Source organism: Pezoporus wallicus, unplaced genomic scaffold (assembly GCF_028554395.1).
Source record: "Pezoporus wallicus isolate ANWC-B61680 ecotype Strahan unplaced genomic scaffold, APGP_CSIRO_Pwel_v1 contig_5647, whole genome shotgun sequence".
Taxonomy (NCBI): domain Eukaryota; kingdom Metazoa; phylum Chordata; class Aves; order Psittaciformes; family Psittacidae; genus Pezoporus; species Pezoporus wallicus.
Window position 1 is genome coordinate 130,549 of NW_026640437.1, and position 20,220 is coordinate 150,768.

General features: G+C 34.5%; 1 protein-coding gene across 1 annotated transcript in view; it reads left to right on the top strand.

Moving 5' to 3' along the window:
• Positions 1-2,246: 2,246 nt before the first annotated feature.
• Positions 2,247-20,220, top strand: part of ARAP2 (ArfGAP with RhoGAP domain, ankyrin repeat and PH domain 2) — a 118,762-nt gene continuing 100,788 nt past the window's right edge. Inside the window, exons 1-6 of the mRNA XM_057418943.1 lie at positions 2,247-3,276; positions 9,022-9,092; positions 10,031-10,110; positions 14,816-14,898; positions 15,253-15,609; positions 18,925-18,994. Coding sequence (XP_057274926.1) covers positions 2,372-3,276; positions 9,022-9,092; positions 10,031-10,110; positions 14,816-14,898; positions 15,253-15,609; positions 18,925-18,994 — 1,566 coding nt within the window. The 5' untranslated portion in view covers positions 2,247-2,371. The remainder of the gene's footprint in view (positions 3,277-9,021; positions 9,093-10,030; positions 10,111-14,815; positions 14,899-15,252; positions 15,610-18,924; positions 18,995-20,220) is intronic.

The following is a 20,220-nucleotide window of genomic DNA, read 5'->3' on the forward strand; positions in this document are numbered from 1 at the left end:
ATTAATGGATACATGAAGGACTATTCTCTGGCAGAAATAGTGCCTGTGATACTTTTTGACCATTCTGTACTAATTATTTCTCATTCTGTATTCAGAATATATATTCAGCTTCTTAAAAGACTATGTATTTATAGTTGTATTGTTCAGAGTTTAGAGATGGGTGGAGGCCATACAGTTGAATTTTATCTTTTATGGCTAGGGGCTTATGTGAAAAGCTTGAGGAAATGCTGATGTCTGAAATTTTTAAAGGAATGGGGAATCTTTAGATAAGTACACAGATTGGGAAAGGACAAACTTAAATCTAGAAGCTGATTGTTAATCAGTTCAGCTCAATCTAATGCTTTTTTGTATTTAAATGACTTGGAAATCTTTTAATGAGGGTTAACTCCCTAACAAACTTTTCTCTTGAGAGGTTATATCTGATTGGCCTAAAGAGTTGTCTGCCTAAAAAGTTTTAATTGTATGAATTTCATATTCAGGATAATAAGTTAATTCTCAGACTTGTGGACAGTGATCAAAGCTGTTAAAAATATTGCCCCAAAATGAAGTTAATCCAACGGCTTACTTTAAGGAATGTAGCATTTATAGTGCTGTGTTGATTTTTATGTCTTCCAGAAAATTACAGGTTTGTTATTTTTTTTTTCTCATGTCACATATATATATGTATATGGTTTAAGTATAAAGGTTTTTTTTTTTTTCCTGGGATATTTCTTTTTTTTTTTTTTTTTAAATTTTGGAGGTGTGGGAGTAATAAAGATATATGCAGAATTTTGCAGGAAAAGATTTCTAGTGATTGAGTTATTTAATAATTCATTTTCTGAATAACAGCTTAGTTCAAAAGTTGTTGGGGAAATCTTAAAGAAAAAAGTTTTATCCTTTATTGGAGGAATTGATGTGATACAAAAATAGGCAATCTTTTGAGCTTCAGTTCTAGATCATAAGTAGTGTCCTTTTTGTCAGGAAATATTTTGGAGAATACAGTATCAATGCCTATTACCATGGATATGTTCTGGGCAAATGATTTCTTTCTAATTGCTACTTAAGTCTTACTCTGTTCTACTGAAGCTATTGTTTCTTTTCTAGGCTGCTTAAGGCTAGTACCTGCATGCCAGGACAGCTTCTACAGTCGAATGGTTTCCCTAAGGCCAAATTGCTGGTTATACAGGAAGAGGGAGGTGAAAAAACTTGTTGACTGCTGCTGATCTTAAACCTTCTTTAAAGAGATGTGATTTCAGATTGTCTCAGACACCTTCAGAATAGTAGCTTCTCTGTCTGCTTTGGATTTTGCAAATCATGAATTTGGTTATGGCCTTGAAAAAATCAAAATAGGTGAAATCTGAGTAGTGTAAGAGCTGAGTTGGAAAATACTGAGGAAAAACTGTCATGGGCACTTAAGATACCAAATGTCTATAGTGTGAAGGCCAGAACTTGCCTTTGGGGTTATGGCTCTGCCACTGATTGTGCCTAAGGGAAAACTGCTTCCTTGACTGAGTTGAAAACCTAGTAGTTACCTGTTTCCTGTTTTTTTCTCATGACAGTTCTTTGAAGGGTCTGATCTTCAGGATGTATTTTGATCACAACCATAGCTTTTTGACCAGTTACTTAAAAAAGTAAGGCACTCCTTTCACCATCCTCCAACATACTCAGAAGTGATTCTACCTTTGTAAGCTATTTTGTTGGTTGTGATACTTGTTCAGTTTGATTCTTGGTTGAAGAGGGTTTGAACCCATAGATCACATAGAATGCTCTAACCAGTCATTTATCCTTTTCCCCTTTGAAGTGTGTTTCTCTGCTAAAAAAAAGTTTAAGGCTCGGAAGGTAAGGAAGTTGAAGCTGTATCTGGTAGTTAATTGGTGCTTGTGTGGGAGTAGGAAAGCTTTAGGTTCCGGAGCTGGTCTTGGATGACTCTTTCTCCCACTTCTATCCAAGTACCATGTAATAAGAATATGTGTGTAGGTAAGTGGTTAATTTCTTAACTGTTCATGTTCTAGGATTATATGTTTTAAGACTGTATGACATGCTGAGTTAAGACTTTCATTTCTCTATTCTCTCTATACAGGCCAAGATAAAAGGATGGAGAGGGTTTGCTCTCCTTGAAATTTTCATATATAAGCAATTTAAAAATATCACTGTACAAATGACGTGGAGCCTTCAGAATTTAACCCAAGATTAATGTGAATTCAGGTGGGAATTTTTTTAACACCCTTTTTCTTTTCCATAGGATTGCAGTCTTTACAAAGAAAAAAATCAGCTTGGACTGGAGAAATATAAAGTGTCTTGAAGAAACAAATATTTTTCATTGGCTGGCTGACACCATATTTAGAGAGCTTTGTTGCTGATGAATATGTGCACATCCTGACTCTATTCCTACATGACGGTGTGGGGCAGTAGTCGGAATGAAGCTGCCATCATGTCGTCCACAGGCAGTGGCACTGATATTGAAGAGTTCTTGGTCAACATTAACTTGGGGCAGTATCTTCCAAACTTTAAAGAACATGGCTATAATATTGTGACAGATTGTGTGGGAATAAGTAACAGCGTACTTCAGGAAATGGGAGTGTTGCCTACAGGTCACCGCAGAAGGATTCTGAAGCAATTAGATGCTGCTCTTTCAAGAATGCAAGAGAATGATCTTTTCTGTGAAAATCTAAAATTCAAAGACCTGAAAGTTTTAGAAGAGAAGCACTATTCATCTTCAGTTCAGGAGTCTCCAGTAAGCAGTGCAAATGTAGAGAAGACTAGCTTGATTCCTGCAACATTGTCAGAACAACTTCTTAATAAACCTTACAATGATAAAGAAAAGTTTGAACTTGCAGAGCAACACATACCAGAGGCAAACAATGATGGCTTTAAAAATTTGGATTTTCCTAGTTTATATCAGAATTCAGGCAGCATACTGAAAGCTGTCAGTCAAGCTGGAAATATTAAGACAAATATTCAGCCAGATCAATCACTGGAAGAATCTGCTGCATACCAAGGTGGTGAGCACTTGGCTGGCTGTTTGGTAATTCGTGATCCTCCTTCATTTGCTCAGTCATGTGAGACAAAAGACAATGAAAACAAACATTCAGTGTTTGCAGATGAGGGTGATATATCTGATAGTAAGCCAGATTTTCCATTCTATAAGTTTAAAGGAGAAATGATAGACAATGATTTGTATGATTCTTACACGAAAAACTGTATGAAAGTATTTCCAAGAGCAAGCCGATCTTTTATATTAAGGCATCGACCTGTACCAGAAATTCCTCAATCAAGTAAAGTTCACATTTCATCAAGGTAACGGCTGTTTCTTTCTAATGAAGAATCACTATCATTGTAGAAATTATAATTTGGGGTTTCTTGCAGGTTTTTTGTCTTTTTTATTTTTGGGGTTTTTTTTTTTTGTTTGTTTGTTTGTTTTTTTTTACGTGTGTGCTGTAAATACACTGAATGTTGCCAAGTTAACTAAAGGAGAATTAAGTTTCAGTGCAAGTTGAAAGCAGAAATGAGAGTGTAAAGGGAAATTTTAGAGCAGTATTTACTTACCTTTGTGTCTGCTCACTTTCAAAGAAAGAAATCTTTCTCAGTTTAGGTATAATCCTTGCTAAAAAGCATTATCTGTATCAAGCATTTTTTAAACTTCATGCTGGTAAGGAAGAATGGAAATATGCAAGTTTTACAAAACAAAGATTGAAAAATAATAGAAAAAAACCTGTTGAATCTAGTCCAAACCAAAACATTACGAATAACTTTAGGCCTTAGTTACAGGGTTTCTGGTGAAATTCTAATCCATTACAGGAAAATGGTGACAAAATGGTGAATTCAGGAGGCTAAAACTTACCCTTAAATGTAAAAATCCATTTTTATGATGAGACAACAGCTGTGGTGAAACACAAGTATTCAGGGTGTATCTTTGTAATTTTTAAGTTTGTACCTTTCAAGAGATGCTGTTCTTGGAAAATACAGGGCTATTATATATGTAACTTACAGGAAAGATCTAGCAAGTTTTATGTACTGCATTAATGTGGTTTTATCTAAAAAATGGTGAAAATTTTAGAGAATTCTTGTCTGCTTTGTGCATTGTATGGTATAGCCATCCCCTAAACAAAGCAGGATGTATCTGATATGATTGCACGCATTGGATTAACAAGATGACTGCATGAAAATCTTCAGTCTTAGCCTTAACCCACATAAAATTTATGTGTAAATATGGGTGGGTTTTTTTTTTTTTTTGGTTTTAAATTACATGGGTAATTTTGTGGAGGAGGAAATTATATGTTATACTGAGGTTTAAGCAAGGGCTGTCTTTGAGATGGTTCTTATTGATTTCTAAACTAGTAGCTCTTACTGTCTTGAATAAGCATTAATTCTTGTAGCTTGTCTTGCAAAAATATGATGGAATGTAGAGGAAGATGTCTGGTACTAGAATTTAATTCCAGGCCTGTCTTAATAAAAGAAATATTGTTTGAATGTTAAAAAATAACTGACATTGAATGTTGTTGATAACAGTATTATAGGCTATGTAAACAAAGAATATCTTCTCACAGATTAACTTGTAATATTTTTGGTTTTGTTAACTGTATGATCATTCTATGAACTATACTCATCATGCTGGTGGAGTGTCTTAAACAGAGAAAAAAAAAATCCTTGCAAAGGCATATACAGAACTTTGTTGCTGTAGACAGATCCAAATCATTAGATTGCACTTTTTTTAGTAAATTTTTTTTTTTAAACCACTAGTTATGCCTGGAAGGGACACGTCTGAAAATGTTTTGTATTGAGCTTGTCATTTTCATCTGCATATCTTGGCAGTTAGAAACATTATTAGCAAGTTTATACATGCCTTAAATGCTGTTTCCCCAGCATTTATAAGTTTCTTTTAGATTATTTAAAGAAGTCAGTAGTAAATGTTATAACACAATTTGAGTGAGGAAATGGAGAGGCAAAGATTTTTTTTTTCCTTTTTCTCAACAGTTAAGAGATATTTGCGTGCCCTAAAAAGATGTTTAATCAGTGCCTTCTATATATGCAAATATTGTGCTTATTGAAACTTAAATATAAACATCTTTCAGAGAGGAGTAGCTTTATATTAACTTTTGTAGAGTCATTATCCCTTCTTCATATAATAAAGGTATTCCTGCTGAGCTGAAATGGGAATCTCATCCTAAAAGAAAACAATAACTAGCTACTAAGAGTATTTCTAATGTCTTTTGAGAAACAATAATTCAGTAGAGACAATATGCCATATTTGTAATCTTCCCACCATTGAAGTAAATCCTCCAAATCCCAGTCTAATAGTGATTGATATGTGACTGGGTCACTGACTTCATTGCACATTATTTTGATTTGTGAGCTCCAGCTTATTTTCTTCATCTTTATGCTCCAGTTATAACAATATGGAAATCCTGTAAGACAAGTAGCAGTCTATCCGACAAGATAAACCAGAACTTCAAAACAGAACTTAAACTTCACAAAATTATTCTTTATAACCTACCTGGGTATTTTTTTAGAGACCAAGAGTTAATACAGAACTCTATAATGGCAGCTTGCAGCATCTTTAACCTTGGGAAAGATCATGTCTGTCTTACAGATTGTATAGACTCAACTGACTTTTATTGATAGGTGCTGGTTTCATCCTTATGACATTGTATGAAGGCTTTTCCATAGAGGCAGAGAAATCCTGCTCAAGTTTTCTGAGAAAATCAACATTTCCTTCTAGTCGTTCACGGATATTGGTGATAAATTTTTATGCAAGGAAGTGCTTTTCTCATCTCCTATGTATCTTCTAGCACAAAAAGTTCACGCAGTGGGTGTCCCTATGCCCTCTAGTGCTGTGACTGTGTCCCTTTTTATTACTAATAATGTGCGTGCCTCACTTGCAATTTTACTTCCTTCCCTGTGCTTCACTTGTTCTCCTGCCTTTTGCCTGTAACAAACCATGCTGTCAGCTGGTAAGTGTATTTAAGTCTAAATTTTTTAACATAGCTCCCCAGTCATGTTGTGGAACAGAACAGAGGGTTAAATACAGTGGATTGGAAGTTTCATCCTCTTGATACTTTTGGTGTAAGTGACTTCTTCCATACTGACATGAGTGAAAAACTGGGGCTTTCATAAGACAAAATAATAAAAGTAATGCAGTGGGTGGAGCTGACCACTGACATACCTTTAGTGGAAGATTAAGGACAGTAAAAGAATAGATACAGTTTTAGAGGCTTTGGATGCTTTGACTCATGTCATTAGCTGTCAGGTGAAACAAACCGCTATTGCATAATTCAGAGCAGCAGGCTTTTCAAAGCAGATACATAACATGGTAGACCTGTTGATTATACAAGATACTACACAGATAAAAGTTCATGCTGATGAACTCTTTAGATTTTTTTGTATCTCCCAACTTTGTTACTTGGTGTGGGATTGCTCTGATTCTTTATTAAGATAAATAAGAAAAAATAATTCTGGAAAACAGGCTGCATTTGGGGGAAAATATGAATAAATAAAATGGGTAATGCTTGGTCTGACCAGGCATTATTTGTTTCCTGCAGCTGGCAGATCCTGTGGTTGAAATTTAGACTTCCTTTCTTAACATGGAAGTGGTCAAGATTGCTAATGAGGTGCCCAGGCTGGTGTCTCTCTACTCTGTTCTGTCACACAAAGCAAACATTTTAGGAGCGGGAAGCTGTGCCCTCTCTTTTCCTGTGATCAAGCATCACCATTAATTTGCCTCTGCGAGTTGTCTATGAACTCCAAAGCTCTAACACAACATGTTATAGCGCTTTTGACACGTTTGCATTGTGGGAGGGTTAGGCTTTCAGATACATAGAAAGGAAAACATGTTTTGAATGAGTTTGAACACAGAAGCTTCATTCATTTTAAACACTCAGCAGATGAATGCCTGCAAAGACTGACTCCTTGAGCTGACCTCTCTCCCGTGCTTTATTTGGGAGGTGACAGGAGTGTATTGAATGAAACAGTTCAACCCAGTGCAAAGCTCTCACCTTTCCAGTCTCTCAGCCTTTAGCAAGACCATTTGCTGCCTCATCACTCCCTTTCATCCTGTTTATGTGTAAGGAAAAGGTGATTGAGAAGCCTATGCAGCCTAAGCAACATCCAGTACCTCTTAACATATGGAAATAGTGGGTCTTAATCTCCACAGTTGTAACAAAAGTGATAATTTAATTGAAACTATTATTATATATTTGTAAAATAGGTGCACTTTGAGATTGTGCTAACCCTACTTTAAAGAGCAAAATAAAGAAGATAATTAACCTGAAGAAGTATTAGGTTTTAGAAGTGATTAAGAGAAGTTATAGATTGGTGTAGTTCTTCCACTCTTATTTGCCCCCAATGAAGTCTTCATTTTCTTTTAATTCTGATATACAGTTCGTACAATAGGTAACTGTTCTGTTGAGCATTGACAAATTGCTGTAATTTTGTAGCTTGCACTCTATGTTGTTTGTTCTAATCTTTCAAGCGGATATTAATAATAAACTTGCTTCATTTATTTTATAGTTTGAGGTAGTTTTCACTTGACATAAGTTAGAACTTCGTTTTCCAAAAATCACAGAAAGGTCTTATTTTGATTGTGGGGATGAGAAAAAGACTGTAGTTTGCTTATTAGCAGGTGTTCTTGACATGTATACATATATGTAAGTATCTAATCAAAAAAAGAGTACCCAAGTCCTGAAAAATACATGAATGAAAAAAAAAAAAAATGCAGGTCTTTGTGAGATGATTGTTATTTTTCATTTCCTGGTGAATTTATCTTCAGTTGTTGCCGTTGCCATTACTCACTTTTAAATCCATCCACCCTAAAACTAAGCTAATGACTCACTGCTTTACATAAGAATGGAACTATAATATTATCTGTACCTCTGATTTATATTAATGCCATGAGTACCCTTAAACCCACTAAACTAACAAGAAAAGATGTGGTCTATGTTGAAAAAGTTTGGTGTGTGTTTGGTTCGGTTTTGGTTGTTTTATGTGTGGTTTTTTCTTTCCTTTTTTTTTTGTTTCTGTCAACATACCAGGTTCTTTAAAATTAAGTTACTACAAATGCATGAAGTTAGTTTGCTAATGTAGCTTAAAAAAAGATATAACTGGATCAATTTTAGTAAAATATATGGAGAAACAGATTTTTAAAGTGTTTATTTTTTGTAATTATAGCTTTGGAAAGTAAATAATTGTGTATGATACCTAGGCCATTACCCACCTCCACTGGCTAAACTCACTCTCTGTTTTATAAACCTATGACTTTACAAAATATCATTGTGGAACTTAATTGATACAACTTGGATACCAAATAGCTTTTTAAAGTGTGGCTTGAACTTAATAATTTGGAGCAGATTTAGGCATGAATTAAAAGTGATATGAAATAGCAGAAATGTATGCCTTCTGTCATTGAGAAACATCTGCTTGTAATATGGAGTAATTCAGCATGGACTTAATGAGACAGTGTTTCTAAAGATTGGAATATAGCTAAATTTAAAAGAAAAAAAAATTCTCTATGTTAAGTGGGGAAACAAAAGTCAGGAATATTGATATTTTTAATATATATTTAGCTTTGAAGGATAGAGTACCTGAGGAAATCAAACTTTTCAGCTTTTTTTTTTTTTTTGTGTTCACTGGATGAGAGTGTTTTGTCTTTATTCCCGTGACCAGGCTCCTTTTGAGCTAAATGTTAAATTAGACTTTTATATTCCATCTTTCTTTAAATATAGTCATTAACAATCAGTGGTAAAGGATGGGGGAAGAGTAGGGGATCTCCATGCTTCCCAGCAATCTAAATGTATCATAAGGTCAATTCAAAACAAGACACCCAAACTGAGGATGCATGCTAGGATCAGAGAAGTATTCAGTGTCATAAAGGGAGGAGAACACATGGTTGGATGACTTCTAAATTAAATCGGAAATTTTCCCAAGACTTAAAATTAACTATTTCTGTATTTGTATATAATTTTAATAATTTTAAATGTATGAGATTTTTTTTGCCGTTTCTGCAAAATTTAATTGAATGTTTTCATTTTGTGCTTTGTTTTGTTCAAGTTCCCTTCAGAAAAGAAGAAATGTGGATCTTGTAAAGTTTTCTTGCACCGGGAGGCAAATTTCACAGAACAGTGAGTTAAGCATGCTGATACTTAACATCTTGAATATTGAGGATAAGGAAACCTTGGGCCAGAAGTTTTCTAGAATTTGTATAGACTTGCTTATTTTAAGAACTATTGGGCATGTAGAAGGTCTGGAGAAAGGTGATGTATGTTATAGCAGAATATATAACCACTTTTACATTTTTGCTTAGGTTTTTTTTTTTTCTGAACTAATGTAAATAAGAAAATCCAATCTTTCAACCTCATTTATTTTAATATCCTTTTTTAGACTGCAGTATTTTGAGTTTCTAAGGTTAGATTCAGATATTTTTAAAGAGTTAGCTCTTTTGACAGCTGTAAGTAGCGTATTCCTGACAAACGCTGCCCAATTTGTTAGTGCTCATAGCTCCAGGAAATATCAGGAAATAAAATGTATTAAATATTTTACTGGAAGAGTTTAGAAGTCTTGTGCAGTCAGTTGTAAACAAAAGTTTTTTTCATATTCTGAAGGCATGTCTTGTTTGAAGTTACACATATTAATTTAAAGGAAATACTGGGTGTGAAAATGAAGCTTGTGCACAAATGAGGTTTTGTGGGGGGTTTTGTTTGTTTTGGTTACTTTAAGTGAGAATAAAGAACACTTGAGCTATTGCTCCTAAATACATGCAATAAAAGTTTTTGTCTTTTTAACTAGATGCAGGGTAGGAAAGAAGAAAACGCATGTATGCAAGTCATATCCAAACTCCATAGTAATAGTAGTAGTGTTTTAGTAGGTAGTGTCTGAGAGGAAAGAAGATGTCTGGAGTTCATTAGGAATGGGAAATTATTTTTTGTTCTTCAAAATTTTTGTGAAGAACAGAGAGATCCAAAGGAGAAAAACGTGTGTTCCTGGTTGATTTTATTAGTACTTTAATAAAGCATTGCACTGTATGACTTGGTATTTTTTTTTTTTTTTTTTTTGCTTTCAGAAACTTTCACAGAAGAAAAGCCACCCATTATCTCTCCATATGGGGAAACCTTTATTTGTGACAACCCTAAAGATGCTATAGTAAGTTGAGAAGTCTTAATATAAATGGTCTGTCTTCACTTTAAACTTCATGTTATGTGTTTTATATTGCCCAGTACCTTCTCTGTCTTTAGGTACATATAGTGTAAATATTTGTGGACTAGTGAATTTCCTTAATCTTGAAATACACGTTATGCTGTTCAGTACTAATAGGAAGATAGGAATCTGTAGTGCGTGTTGGCCGTTTTTTTTTGTTGTGCTTTTTTCTTTTTTTTTTAAACAACATGGGACAGATAACTATGCCCAGAGCTGCCACATCAGTGTGAAACAGTCAGTTACAGGAATTGCAGACTATCTTGATGCCTCCCTTTTATTAGGTACAGTAGTATATTGTAATACTTGGTGCCTAAGTGAGGTTAAGTTGTGGCGAACCACTGCAGTTGACTAGTAATGGTAAAAGTGTTTTTTCTGTCTTTTGATAGTTGCAGATCAAGACTAGGCATTTCTACACAGGCTTGTGGGTATCCTATGAAAGCAGCTTACATATTAGTTTAGGTGATGTAATGGTTGCTTTTGGCCATACCCTCTTTAAATTCCTACATATGAAAGTTCTCAGGACATTCTTCATACATCCCCTAAACTTGCTGTATACCCAGAAAGTCACGTTTGCTGCAGGATTCCTGGTAGGGAATATTTTTGTTGGGGTCAGTAGCTAATGGTGTGAATGCCACAGATGGCATATGCACAGACTTCTGAATCGTGGAGATCTGAGAGGTAAATCAGCTTAGTTGAGGCATCCACCAAATGCTCTAAATGGCTCTTGCTTCTGTCTCAGCAGGATGCAGACCAGAAACTGTTAATTTTGTGATTACTTATACTTGTCCCAGCCAATCTCAAGCCACATTTAGAGAAAACAGGGAATTAATCTTAGTTTGAGTCCTGGTCTTCACTCTAATATTTCACTTTTTAAATTGTTGACTAAAATGAAAGCTACTCAGACAGGTGCTAGGATTTTTTTCCCCCAATTTTAATTTGTTAAGAATTGTTCAGTCAAAATAAATGGTTCAAATTTCATCCTTTAATAGGAGTGGTTTTAAAATTATAGAAATGATAGCTGCTTTTGGTGTGTACTTTCTTTTCTTTGGAAATACGTTGTTCCTTTTTTTTTGTTTGTTTTTGGCTTTTTAAGGAGGTACACATAAAAGTCATGTCTTGTTTCTCCTTCTAGTGCTTGTTATCTGCCCACAGAAGTGACTTCTTAGCTTTTGTTTTCTTTCCTTGTCCTGTCTGTGTCAATTGTCTGTCTGTGCCAGTCTTTCTTTTAAAAATTCCAAATTTAAGTTCTTTGTAATTAGTTCAATAGCATAAACAGGTTTTCTAGGAAAAAAAAAAAAAAAATCTTAGCCTTTTTGTTAATACTTGGCATTATTTGTTATATATCATTGAAATGTTTGGGTTATAAAAAAGCATACCCAGGAAGGTGGTCAGCCGTCTTTCTTTATCTTACAAAGGCACCATATACAAAAATACCATGCTGTTAAACTGGATTAACTGCTTGAAATAAAATGGCTATTTCTACTGGTTGTAGAATCACAGTTAATGCAGTGTATTATACTTTCCTTGACTGAAGATTTGGATTTTATCACTTTCATGTAAGTGAATGTTTTTTTGAGTTATAATTATCACATGCCTCTTGGAAACCTCATAGTTAATCTTAGATCCATTAGAACTTAATTGTAGACAAAGGCTGTAAAGAAGAGCCATAAAACAAAGGTCCTAAGGTACATTACATTTTCAGGTTTTTTTTTCCAGTAGGTGTTAAGTATCCTAGGAACAAATAAGAAAGTTTAGGTAACATTGTAAAGTACCTGAAATTTTAGGGCTTGTAAGTGCTACTTCATTTTAAGATAACCTCCCATGAGAATATGGTTTGGCTGTATACAAGGAAGTGCAGTAAATTCTTGTACTGACTGACTGGCTGAAGCTTGTTCTAAGGGCTTATAAGTTGGCCATAGCCCTTCTACCTGTTTCACTGTTGCAAAGGAAAGGCTTCCCTAGGCTTTTATAAAGGAGTGCCTGTAGAAATAGGGAATGAGTCACTACACACTGGAGCTAAGTGAGCATGAAAGTACAGGGAATTAAGGTTATAAAGAAAATGTGACTTTGACTGGGTCATGAAGAAAGACACCTAGAAGCAGAGACCTCTATAAAAGGCAACCTGAAGAAGGAACATATTTTTTTATAATGTTTAAAAAAATACAAAAATCCAGATGTTTTAGAGTTGATTTATTATTGTGTCCAACTGAAGAGCCAAGTATATTAGAATTCCTTCATGGAAAAACTGAGTTCTAATGAGTTCAGGCCTCTAGAGTGAAGTCTTGGCTTTTTTGTTGCTGTGGACTGTCAGACTAAATTAAGGTCAGGAAACTGTGAGCTCCTAAGCATTGTGATACTGTGGAATGCTGGCCAGATTGCAAGTCTAGTCACTTTAAAATAAGAATCTCTAATATTTTAAAAGGAGGAATTTACCTTTATGGACCTGTTATAAAATTGTATTGCCGAGCTATGATTCAAGAATCAACCTGAGGAGTACTGTGTGACATTAGATTTAATAGAAGATTAAGGTAGTATTTCTTAAGGAAGTTGCCTGTCCTGAATGGCATTGGGTCTTTTTTTAATGTAGCCTTAGTCCTGATACTCTTCATGCAGTCTGTGTTTTAGCATTCAGTTTTCCTAACTTGCTGTTGTGATCAACAAGACTACCTATTAGAAAAGCATAAACCCCCAAGTACATCTGAATTACTTTCGCATGGAAAGCAGAGAATTTTTATACAGGGCTGCAAGTAGGGAGTTCCATCTGTCAGAGATCCGAGAAACTGGATTTCTTCCTTAAGGGTAGGTACTTCCTATGCATAAGTACAGTAAGTATTTAGAGACAGTTTCTGTGTAATATATATACCTGTCTTTTAAGAAATACTTCTTTCTGTAAAGGTGTCTGCAGGAGAAAATGCTGCTATTAACTACCTTTGTGTAATACAAAGATTTACAGAGATTTGCAGGAGGTGCGAGATGAGACTTTTGTCTCTTACTGAGTGAGCATCTTGCTGAGTAATTCTGTAAACAACACATTGGAAATACTTGGGATTTAATTTGGGTGAAATATATGTCCTCGTGAGCAAATAGAGCTCTCTTTCCATGCAACCTGTCTTTGTGGACTTCTGTGTTTTAAAATCTACTGGCAATAGAAATGCATTTCTTGGTTATTACTTGGAAGTTCTTGGGTTTCCCTGAATTCACTTGCCCAAGTGCTGATGACTGCAGAGTGGACACAAGCAGGACATCAAGCTGTTACCATTCATGAGAGGGAGGAAGAGGAGCTACCACATAGCTTCAGGGGGTATAGTTTGCAGTTTCATCCTGATAAGCAAATGAAGATAAAGGATACTGACCATCCTTACTCTGAAGATGTTTCTTGGGTGATGGTATTAGCCTCTTGACTGTTGGGTAACAGTGGGACGTTGCCGTTTCCCCTCCTTTTGAGAGATTCAACTAAATCTAAGCATTTGATAAACAGTGGACAGGTTGCTTTTGAGTTTTATATTTAGCTTGTTTGCGAGGTGTAGGGATGTGATTTTGTTTTTGTTTTTTTTTTTTATTTTTGCCTAATCCTTGGTGCTGCAACATAGAACATAGTGTGGTGTGAGTGGTGTTTGCTGTTGGGTTTTGGTGTTTTTCATAATATCGCTGGCTGGCAGAAGAAGGCACTAGGTTTATCCTAGCGGTAGCATGTGATTTCCACAATTTTTGCTATAGTGCACATATACCCAGCTTTGGGCTGTGTGGGTTTTTTAAGCTTGCTTTTTCATGGTGCCAAGGTATAGCCCTCAAGTACAAGATGAGTTACTGCTGCTCAGAAAACAACTGGCAATGGTTGTGAAAGCTTATCTTCTTTCTGCCACCGTTCAGCTTCGTGACATAACGCATCAAAGATTAAATGAGCAAATTAAAATGCTTCCGTTATAAAGCACAAGATGTTCATTTTAGTTTGTTTTTTTTTTAAAGAAAGACAGGTATTGAGAAGCTTAGTAATGTAGTATGATTGTCAGATCAAGTTTAGGAAGTGTGAAATGTAGTATTCTTGAACCGTGTTAACCTTGACATTTTGTACACTGCAAGCAGCTTGTGATAAAGATTTCTAATGAACATTAATAAATGTGCCTTTTAGGAAGAAGAGCTCGTAAGGAAAATGTGAGATATATTTGATAAGGCTGAGTTCAGTGTTACTGTAGGAATTTGAATTTACCATTATCTTTAGTGTACTGTGAAGGCTTTACCTTTAATTCAGAGAAGTATTGATATGATCAATAGGCTAGCAGTTGCAAATCATAAATGGTATGCTTAACCTACATGCAACATGTGGCTCTTGAGCTTAGAAAATTTCAGAGTAAAAATAATACTCAGTTGTGCCTCAAGAAAAATCAGAGGACTGATACTTCTACGCGCTGAATTTCTTTATCTAATTTGTGCCAGATTTTGGACTATGCTCAAATGTTTTATGTGAGTAGTAGTATTTAAAATTGAAGTATTTAAAGTAACATATCTTATTAAAAGTATGATCTTTCAAATGCATATTTTTAAAAATGTGGCAGAGCTTTGCTAGTTAGGTGGTTCATGTGTGTCTGCAGTAATTTAAGCATCACTTAACTACTTCAGTACAAATATTGGTTACAATATATTTCTTTTCTAGGAGCTTCATAGAAATGAATTCCTGGCTTGTGAAAATAAACTGGATTTGGGAACGAATGAAGAACATTCTTACAAGAATCGATGGTATAATAAGAGTTATAGAGAAATAAAAAATGTAAAGAGTTACTGATGTCGCAGCTAGATCTGCCCATGGCAGGGGGGCTGGAACTAGATGATCTTAAGGTCCTTTCCAGTGCAAACCATTCCTTAATTCTGTGATCTCGGCTTCTGAAGGTGAAACTATGACTGTATTTATTTTGTTCTATTGAGCCTTTACTGTATGCTACAGAAGGCAAAGTTTGACTGTGGTTATCACAAGGGCTAAACTCATTATAAACATATTTGTAATATGTCTTACCAGTATTTGTTCTAATTGATAATTTCATGTATTTGTGCATCATAGCAGTACATTGAGTAAAATGCACTTTCTCTTTCTAGTTCCTTTAATAATCAGGAAGAGAAGACAAAGGAATTTGCAAAAAATGAAACCCTGCCTCAAGAAAACAAATCATTAGCACTGGAAGAATCTGAAAGTGAATCTGTATATTCTATTGTGGAACAATGTTCTTTGCCTTCAAAGAAAAAGAAAAATAAAGCCAAAACACACTCAACATCATGTAGTAAGATAAGAAGTGGAGATTTAGATTGCTCAGTCAGTGAACAAATATATTTTCAGCAATTTGATGGCGATCAGACTTCGTTTGGAAATGAACCAATAACACCGTATGCTTGTTTTTATGGACCATCAGTAAAGAAGGCTAAAGCAGGATGGCTGGATAAATTATCCCCTCAAGGGTATGGCATTTGCAGTCATTACTGTATAATTGTGGAGATGTATGTTTGCGTGACAGATGTTAAGTTTGCATTTGGTCACTGATTACTATTTTTGGTGGGAAAGCAAACTGTTTTGTTGCAAGAGGATGGGGCTATTCACATTTTATAATGATGTTACCTAGTCTAAAGTTTATTTATGAGGTGCATTCAGAAAAAGTTTTTTTTTTAAAAACATTAATCACTACTTACGAGCTGTTGTGGAAAATGCAGAAGTAGTTTGTACCAGTATTTCCAGTCTGTACATTTTTGCTGATTATCTGTGGGTCACAAAGTAAGTGAAAACAAGCTCTCATTTTGAAAAACTGCTTTACCAATTTGGCCATGGATGCATAAATTAATAATTGGTATGAGTGGAGATCCTGTTGGTTTCAGCATTGTATATATGAATTGAGCTTTGGTTTAGAAATGTATCTGGGGTGAACTGTCTCCAAGTTGAAGTTTGTTGATTTTCCTAAAGTTTGAGGGGAGAAATCTGAGCCCAAGTCTTGCTTTAAGGTTTCAAATAATGGAGAGAGGAACACAATGGAAAGAGAATACTCTTTGCAACATTTTTAGGTTAAAAAAACCCATCATGTTTCATTTCTGTCATTTTTTTTAAAGTTACATTAATTATTTTAACCTATTTTAAATTCCAGCCCTTCTTAGAGTGTTTTATGCTAAAGAGCACTCTATTACCAGATCTTCCTTTTGTAAATGTAAACTCTGATGAACTTGTAACCTCCTCCTTAATCAACGGAATGGACTATTCTTTATTTTAAATTGTAGTTTCCAGTTTTGCAGTTCTTCTTACGACTTTTTTCTGAGATCCTGTTTGTGTTGAAAGGGGCACAATATTACTTTTCAAGTCTATTTTAGATCTTCACTAGTACTTAGCCTCTAGAAATTAAAGCTGTTGTCCTTGTTAGTGTTCTGATACATCTACTTTACTTCTTAAGCCTTAGTAGTTCGGCATTCTTTGTTCTCAGGGCTATGTTTAGCTACACTGAAAGGTGATATTAAACTCCTTGGCCTAACTTTCATTATTTGCAGCTGTAATAATCATTGCTGCTCATCAACTAGTACAGGGATTTTTTTCAGTTTAGCGACAAAGTTAATGAATTAAATTGCTTGAAAATGCAACCTTGCTTGAGACTGCTAGAAGAAGCTGTATTGTACAGCAGTTTCCTTCCTTTTTTTTTTTTATTTTGGTCATTAGTCCTTTTTAAGAGTTCTGATTTAGCAAGTTTTAATTTCTTTGGTTTTGGCTTTGTGTTGATTCAGTGGTACTTTGCTGAAGCTGAATGACAAGTATTAAACCTGATTGGACAAGTATTATACCTGGTTGAATAAACCTGTTTTACAGTTATGGAATTTAGATTTTTTTCAAACCTTTTATTTTTTAAAAAACAGTTTCAGAAGTTGCATTCACATTTGTCTATTGTCCTTGTTGACTTTTGCTAAAGAATCAAAGAACAATTAAACATAGAGCCAAAAGACTTTCTGCCAATGTCATATTCATTTGCTGCAGTTAGCTCTAACTTTTGTTTTATTTCACTTACAGGACTTTTTTTTTTTTTTTTTTTAAAGAACACATTTGGCAGTTTAGCTCATAGAATAATAAAAACTACAGTTCTTGATTCCAGTTGACTCATCTTGTACTATTTGAGAACAAAGTGTGAAGGCTTTAGATAAAGTACTGTGTGAGAATACATTGCTTGAAAAAAGATAATGAGTTAAGCACAAAATTTGTACTGTTCAGAATGAGTTGCAGAGTCATTATCCTTGAGGCAGTGATACTCCTTGGCTAAATTTCAAGGTCTTTTTCTTAAGCATGGTTTAATGAATGCTACGTTTTTTTATTTCTTTTATTTTTTTTTCTCACAGTGCCATTTCACAAATAGCTGAAGACTTAAAGAAACCAACCAAAGGGGAAGGAAAAAAAAAATACATTTTTTTCATCTGTCAAAGCACTGCCATGTTGTTTCAGTCCCTACGAACTGCCATATTGTTTCAGTTCTACCCTCCACCCTTCTTTCTATAGAGCTCCCATTTACCGTTGGCACTCAGTGTTCCCTCTGGGGAATGAATATATGCTGTTTTCTTAAATTGCTACAAATTGTGCATTTTAAGTCCAGCTTCTCTTTTTAGTAACTTACTAGAAATTGTAAAGCTATTCAGTTTACTCACTTTGCATATGGTACTTAAATTCATTTTTTCCTCACTGCATCATCTTGAAGTTTATTGATATTTTAATGGAAAATAGATTTTACATTGGCCTTTCCAGGTTACGAAAAATGATGATTTATTGAAGTCATATAATTCAAGTTAATTAAGCCATAGCTGCTATTTGATTAAAGTTTTGATAAACTGTCACAGTCTACTAATCCTAAAGCAGAGCACTCATTTAGCAGGAAAGGAAATAATGGGAAAAGAGATGTTAGGGTGGAGTCTTGTTCTTTTTTAATTGTTTAATAGATTTTAGAATTGAAACTTCTATAGATCATAGCTAATAGGCTGTCAGCATTTTTAATGAGCATAACAGACTACTTAAAGTTCACCTAAAAATAATTATTTAGGAGGTCCTTATAGAGTGTGAGTTAATGGCAAACTGAAATAATCAAATGAGCTTCTCATTAATGATGCCAAGTTGAAAATGAAATTTCATTGAAAATGAAATTTTATGTTGTACTTGTTGAGTGATTTGGTGCGATTTGGAACACTTTGTTCCAGGCTACGTATTTATTGGCCTGGGAAGAGCATTCAGGAGATGTTGATGACTGGAGTTATCATGGTCTGTGAAGAGAGATGTCCTTCTCATAAACACAGCAATGAGATGGACATTTTAGATTCTCAGCTTTTGTTTTTGAAAACTATCTTGCAGAGCTTGTGAAACTTAAAGGTATGATCTGTGCACAGGATATTTCTTTTCCTCCAATAAAAATAGTCAGTTCTCATTAATTTCTTGAAAAATTACAGTTTGATCTGTCACTTCAGATAGAGCATGTGCGGAAGAAATAGAAAGAATGGAAACTGAATTTATTAAAAATGTGAAGACACTGATTTGTAAAAGAAGACCAGTAATACCAAACTTCTTATTTTTACATATTTTTATTATATTTGAAATCAGCATTCTCCTTTTGAAAAGATACAATAGAGATATATTTTAATTTTCAGAAGGTTTAGGCCCAAACACAGGAAACTAAACATGATTTTTCCTTTCTATAACTTGTGCTAGAGATGTTCTTTAAAGTCAGTGTTTTGTTTATAATTTTAATTGTATTAATTTTTCATTCACAGCAAATGTGTGTTTCAGAAGCGCTGGGTTAAGTTCAGTGGAGACAGCATTTCTTATTACAATAATGAAAAGGTGAGTGACATATCTTGGTCATGTTTGGAACAAAATGCATCTGTGTAATACACACATTATCATGGAGAAATTCAGAAATAATTGAAAATGAATATTCATCCTATATTAATGTTCAATTGCGAAATACTATGATGAGACACTATTTAATATTTTAAGGTGTGCTTAAGATCTTTATGTATTGTTCATCCTCTTATTTTCTAGAAAGGCTTGATATTCCTGACCTTTCAGGTAGATATCATCATAACTTCTTACTTATTGAAGGAGTGACATTTCTGCATTCTGCAAAACAGAGCAGGTTCACACAAAACGTGTTTTAAGATATGCAGTGGTTTTTTGATGGTGTTCACAGAGTGTCTTGTCATAGGAAGCCAGCATGCTGGAGACTGAGATAGATTAGATGTGGTATTGAAGACCTTTTGAAAAACGAAAACCCCCTACACTTATTTACCCTTTAATAAAAAAGTCTCTTTCCTGGTTGTTTTCTAGCAGTAATGACACATGGGTGGACTAGGTTGTATTTGAAATGGTCTGTTTAAAATCAGCATAGGCCTGTGATGTCACTGGCTTTTCATCGTTTCTATACCCAAGAGGACTAAATCGTACTGAAATTTTTGCAGTCTTGTGAGTTGCTTTAAGTATTTCAGTTCTGATATGTGATACAGAAATGGATTTTTAAATAATTGTTTAGAAAAAGTCTTAATTCTTTTGTGAAATTGACTGATTTCACCTTTTGATGCTAATTTTTCACAACGGAAACTACATTGGGCATATCTTGTTTGACACCTTTTTAAACTGCCTTTTTTTCTTTCTAAACATGGCCTTTGGGCTTTTTTGGAAAGATTTTTTCCCCCTCCCTTTTATTTAGTACACTTCGGACCACTACAGAATTCTTTCTTTGACTCTATGTGTAATTGATTTCTCCTCTTGAAAGAAATTAAGAATTTCTTAATCTCAGAAGTGATAGGTGGTTGTCTAATATGTGTGTTTAGTGGAGTTGAGGTTGTATTGCATGTGTGTTATTTGAAATGCTGGAAAGCATTTCCTGTTGAAGATGTTTATTAAATTGGGAACAACATATAATTTCAGGTAGAAGTTCCCAAGCAGTATGCTAGGTGGTGATCATTAATGAGTCGTATAGATGCTTTATAATATGCACACTCTTAATGGAATTTTAGGAGATTATGAGGGAGGTAGAACTGGTACAGGAATAGGCTGTTCATTTCCTA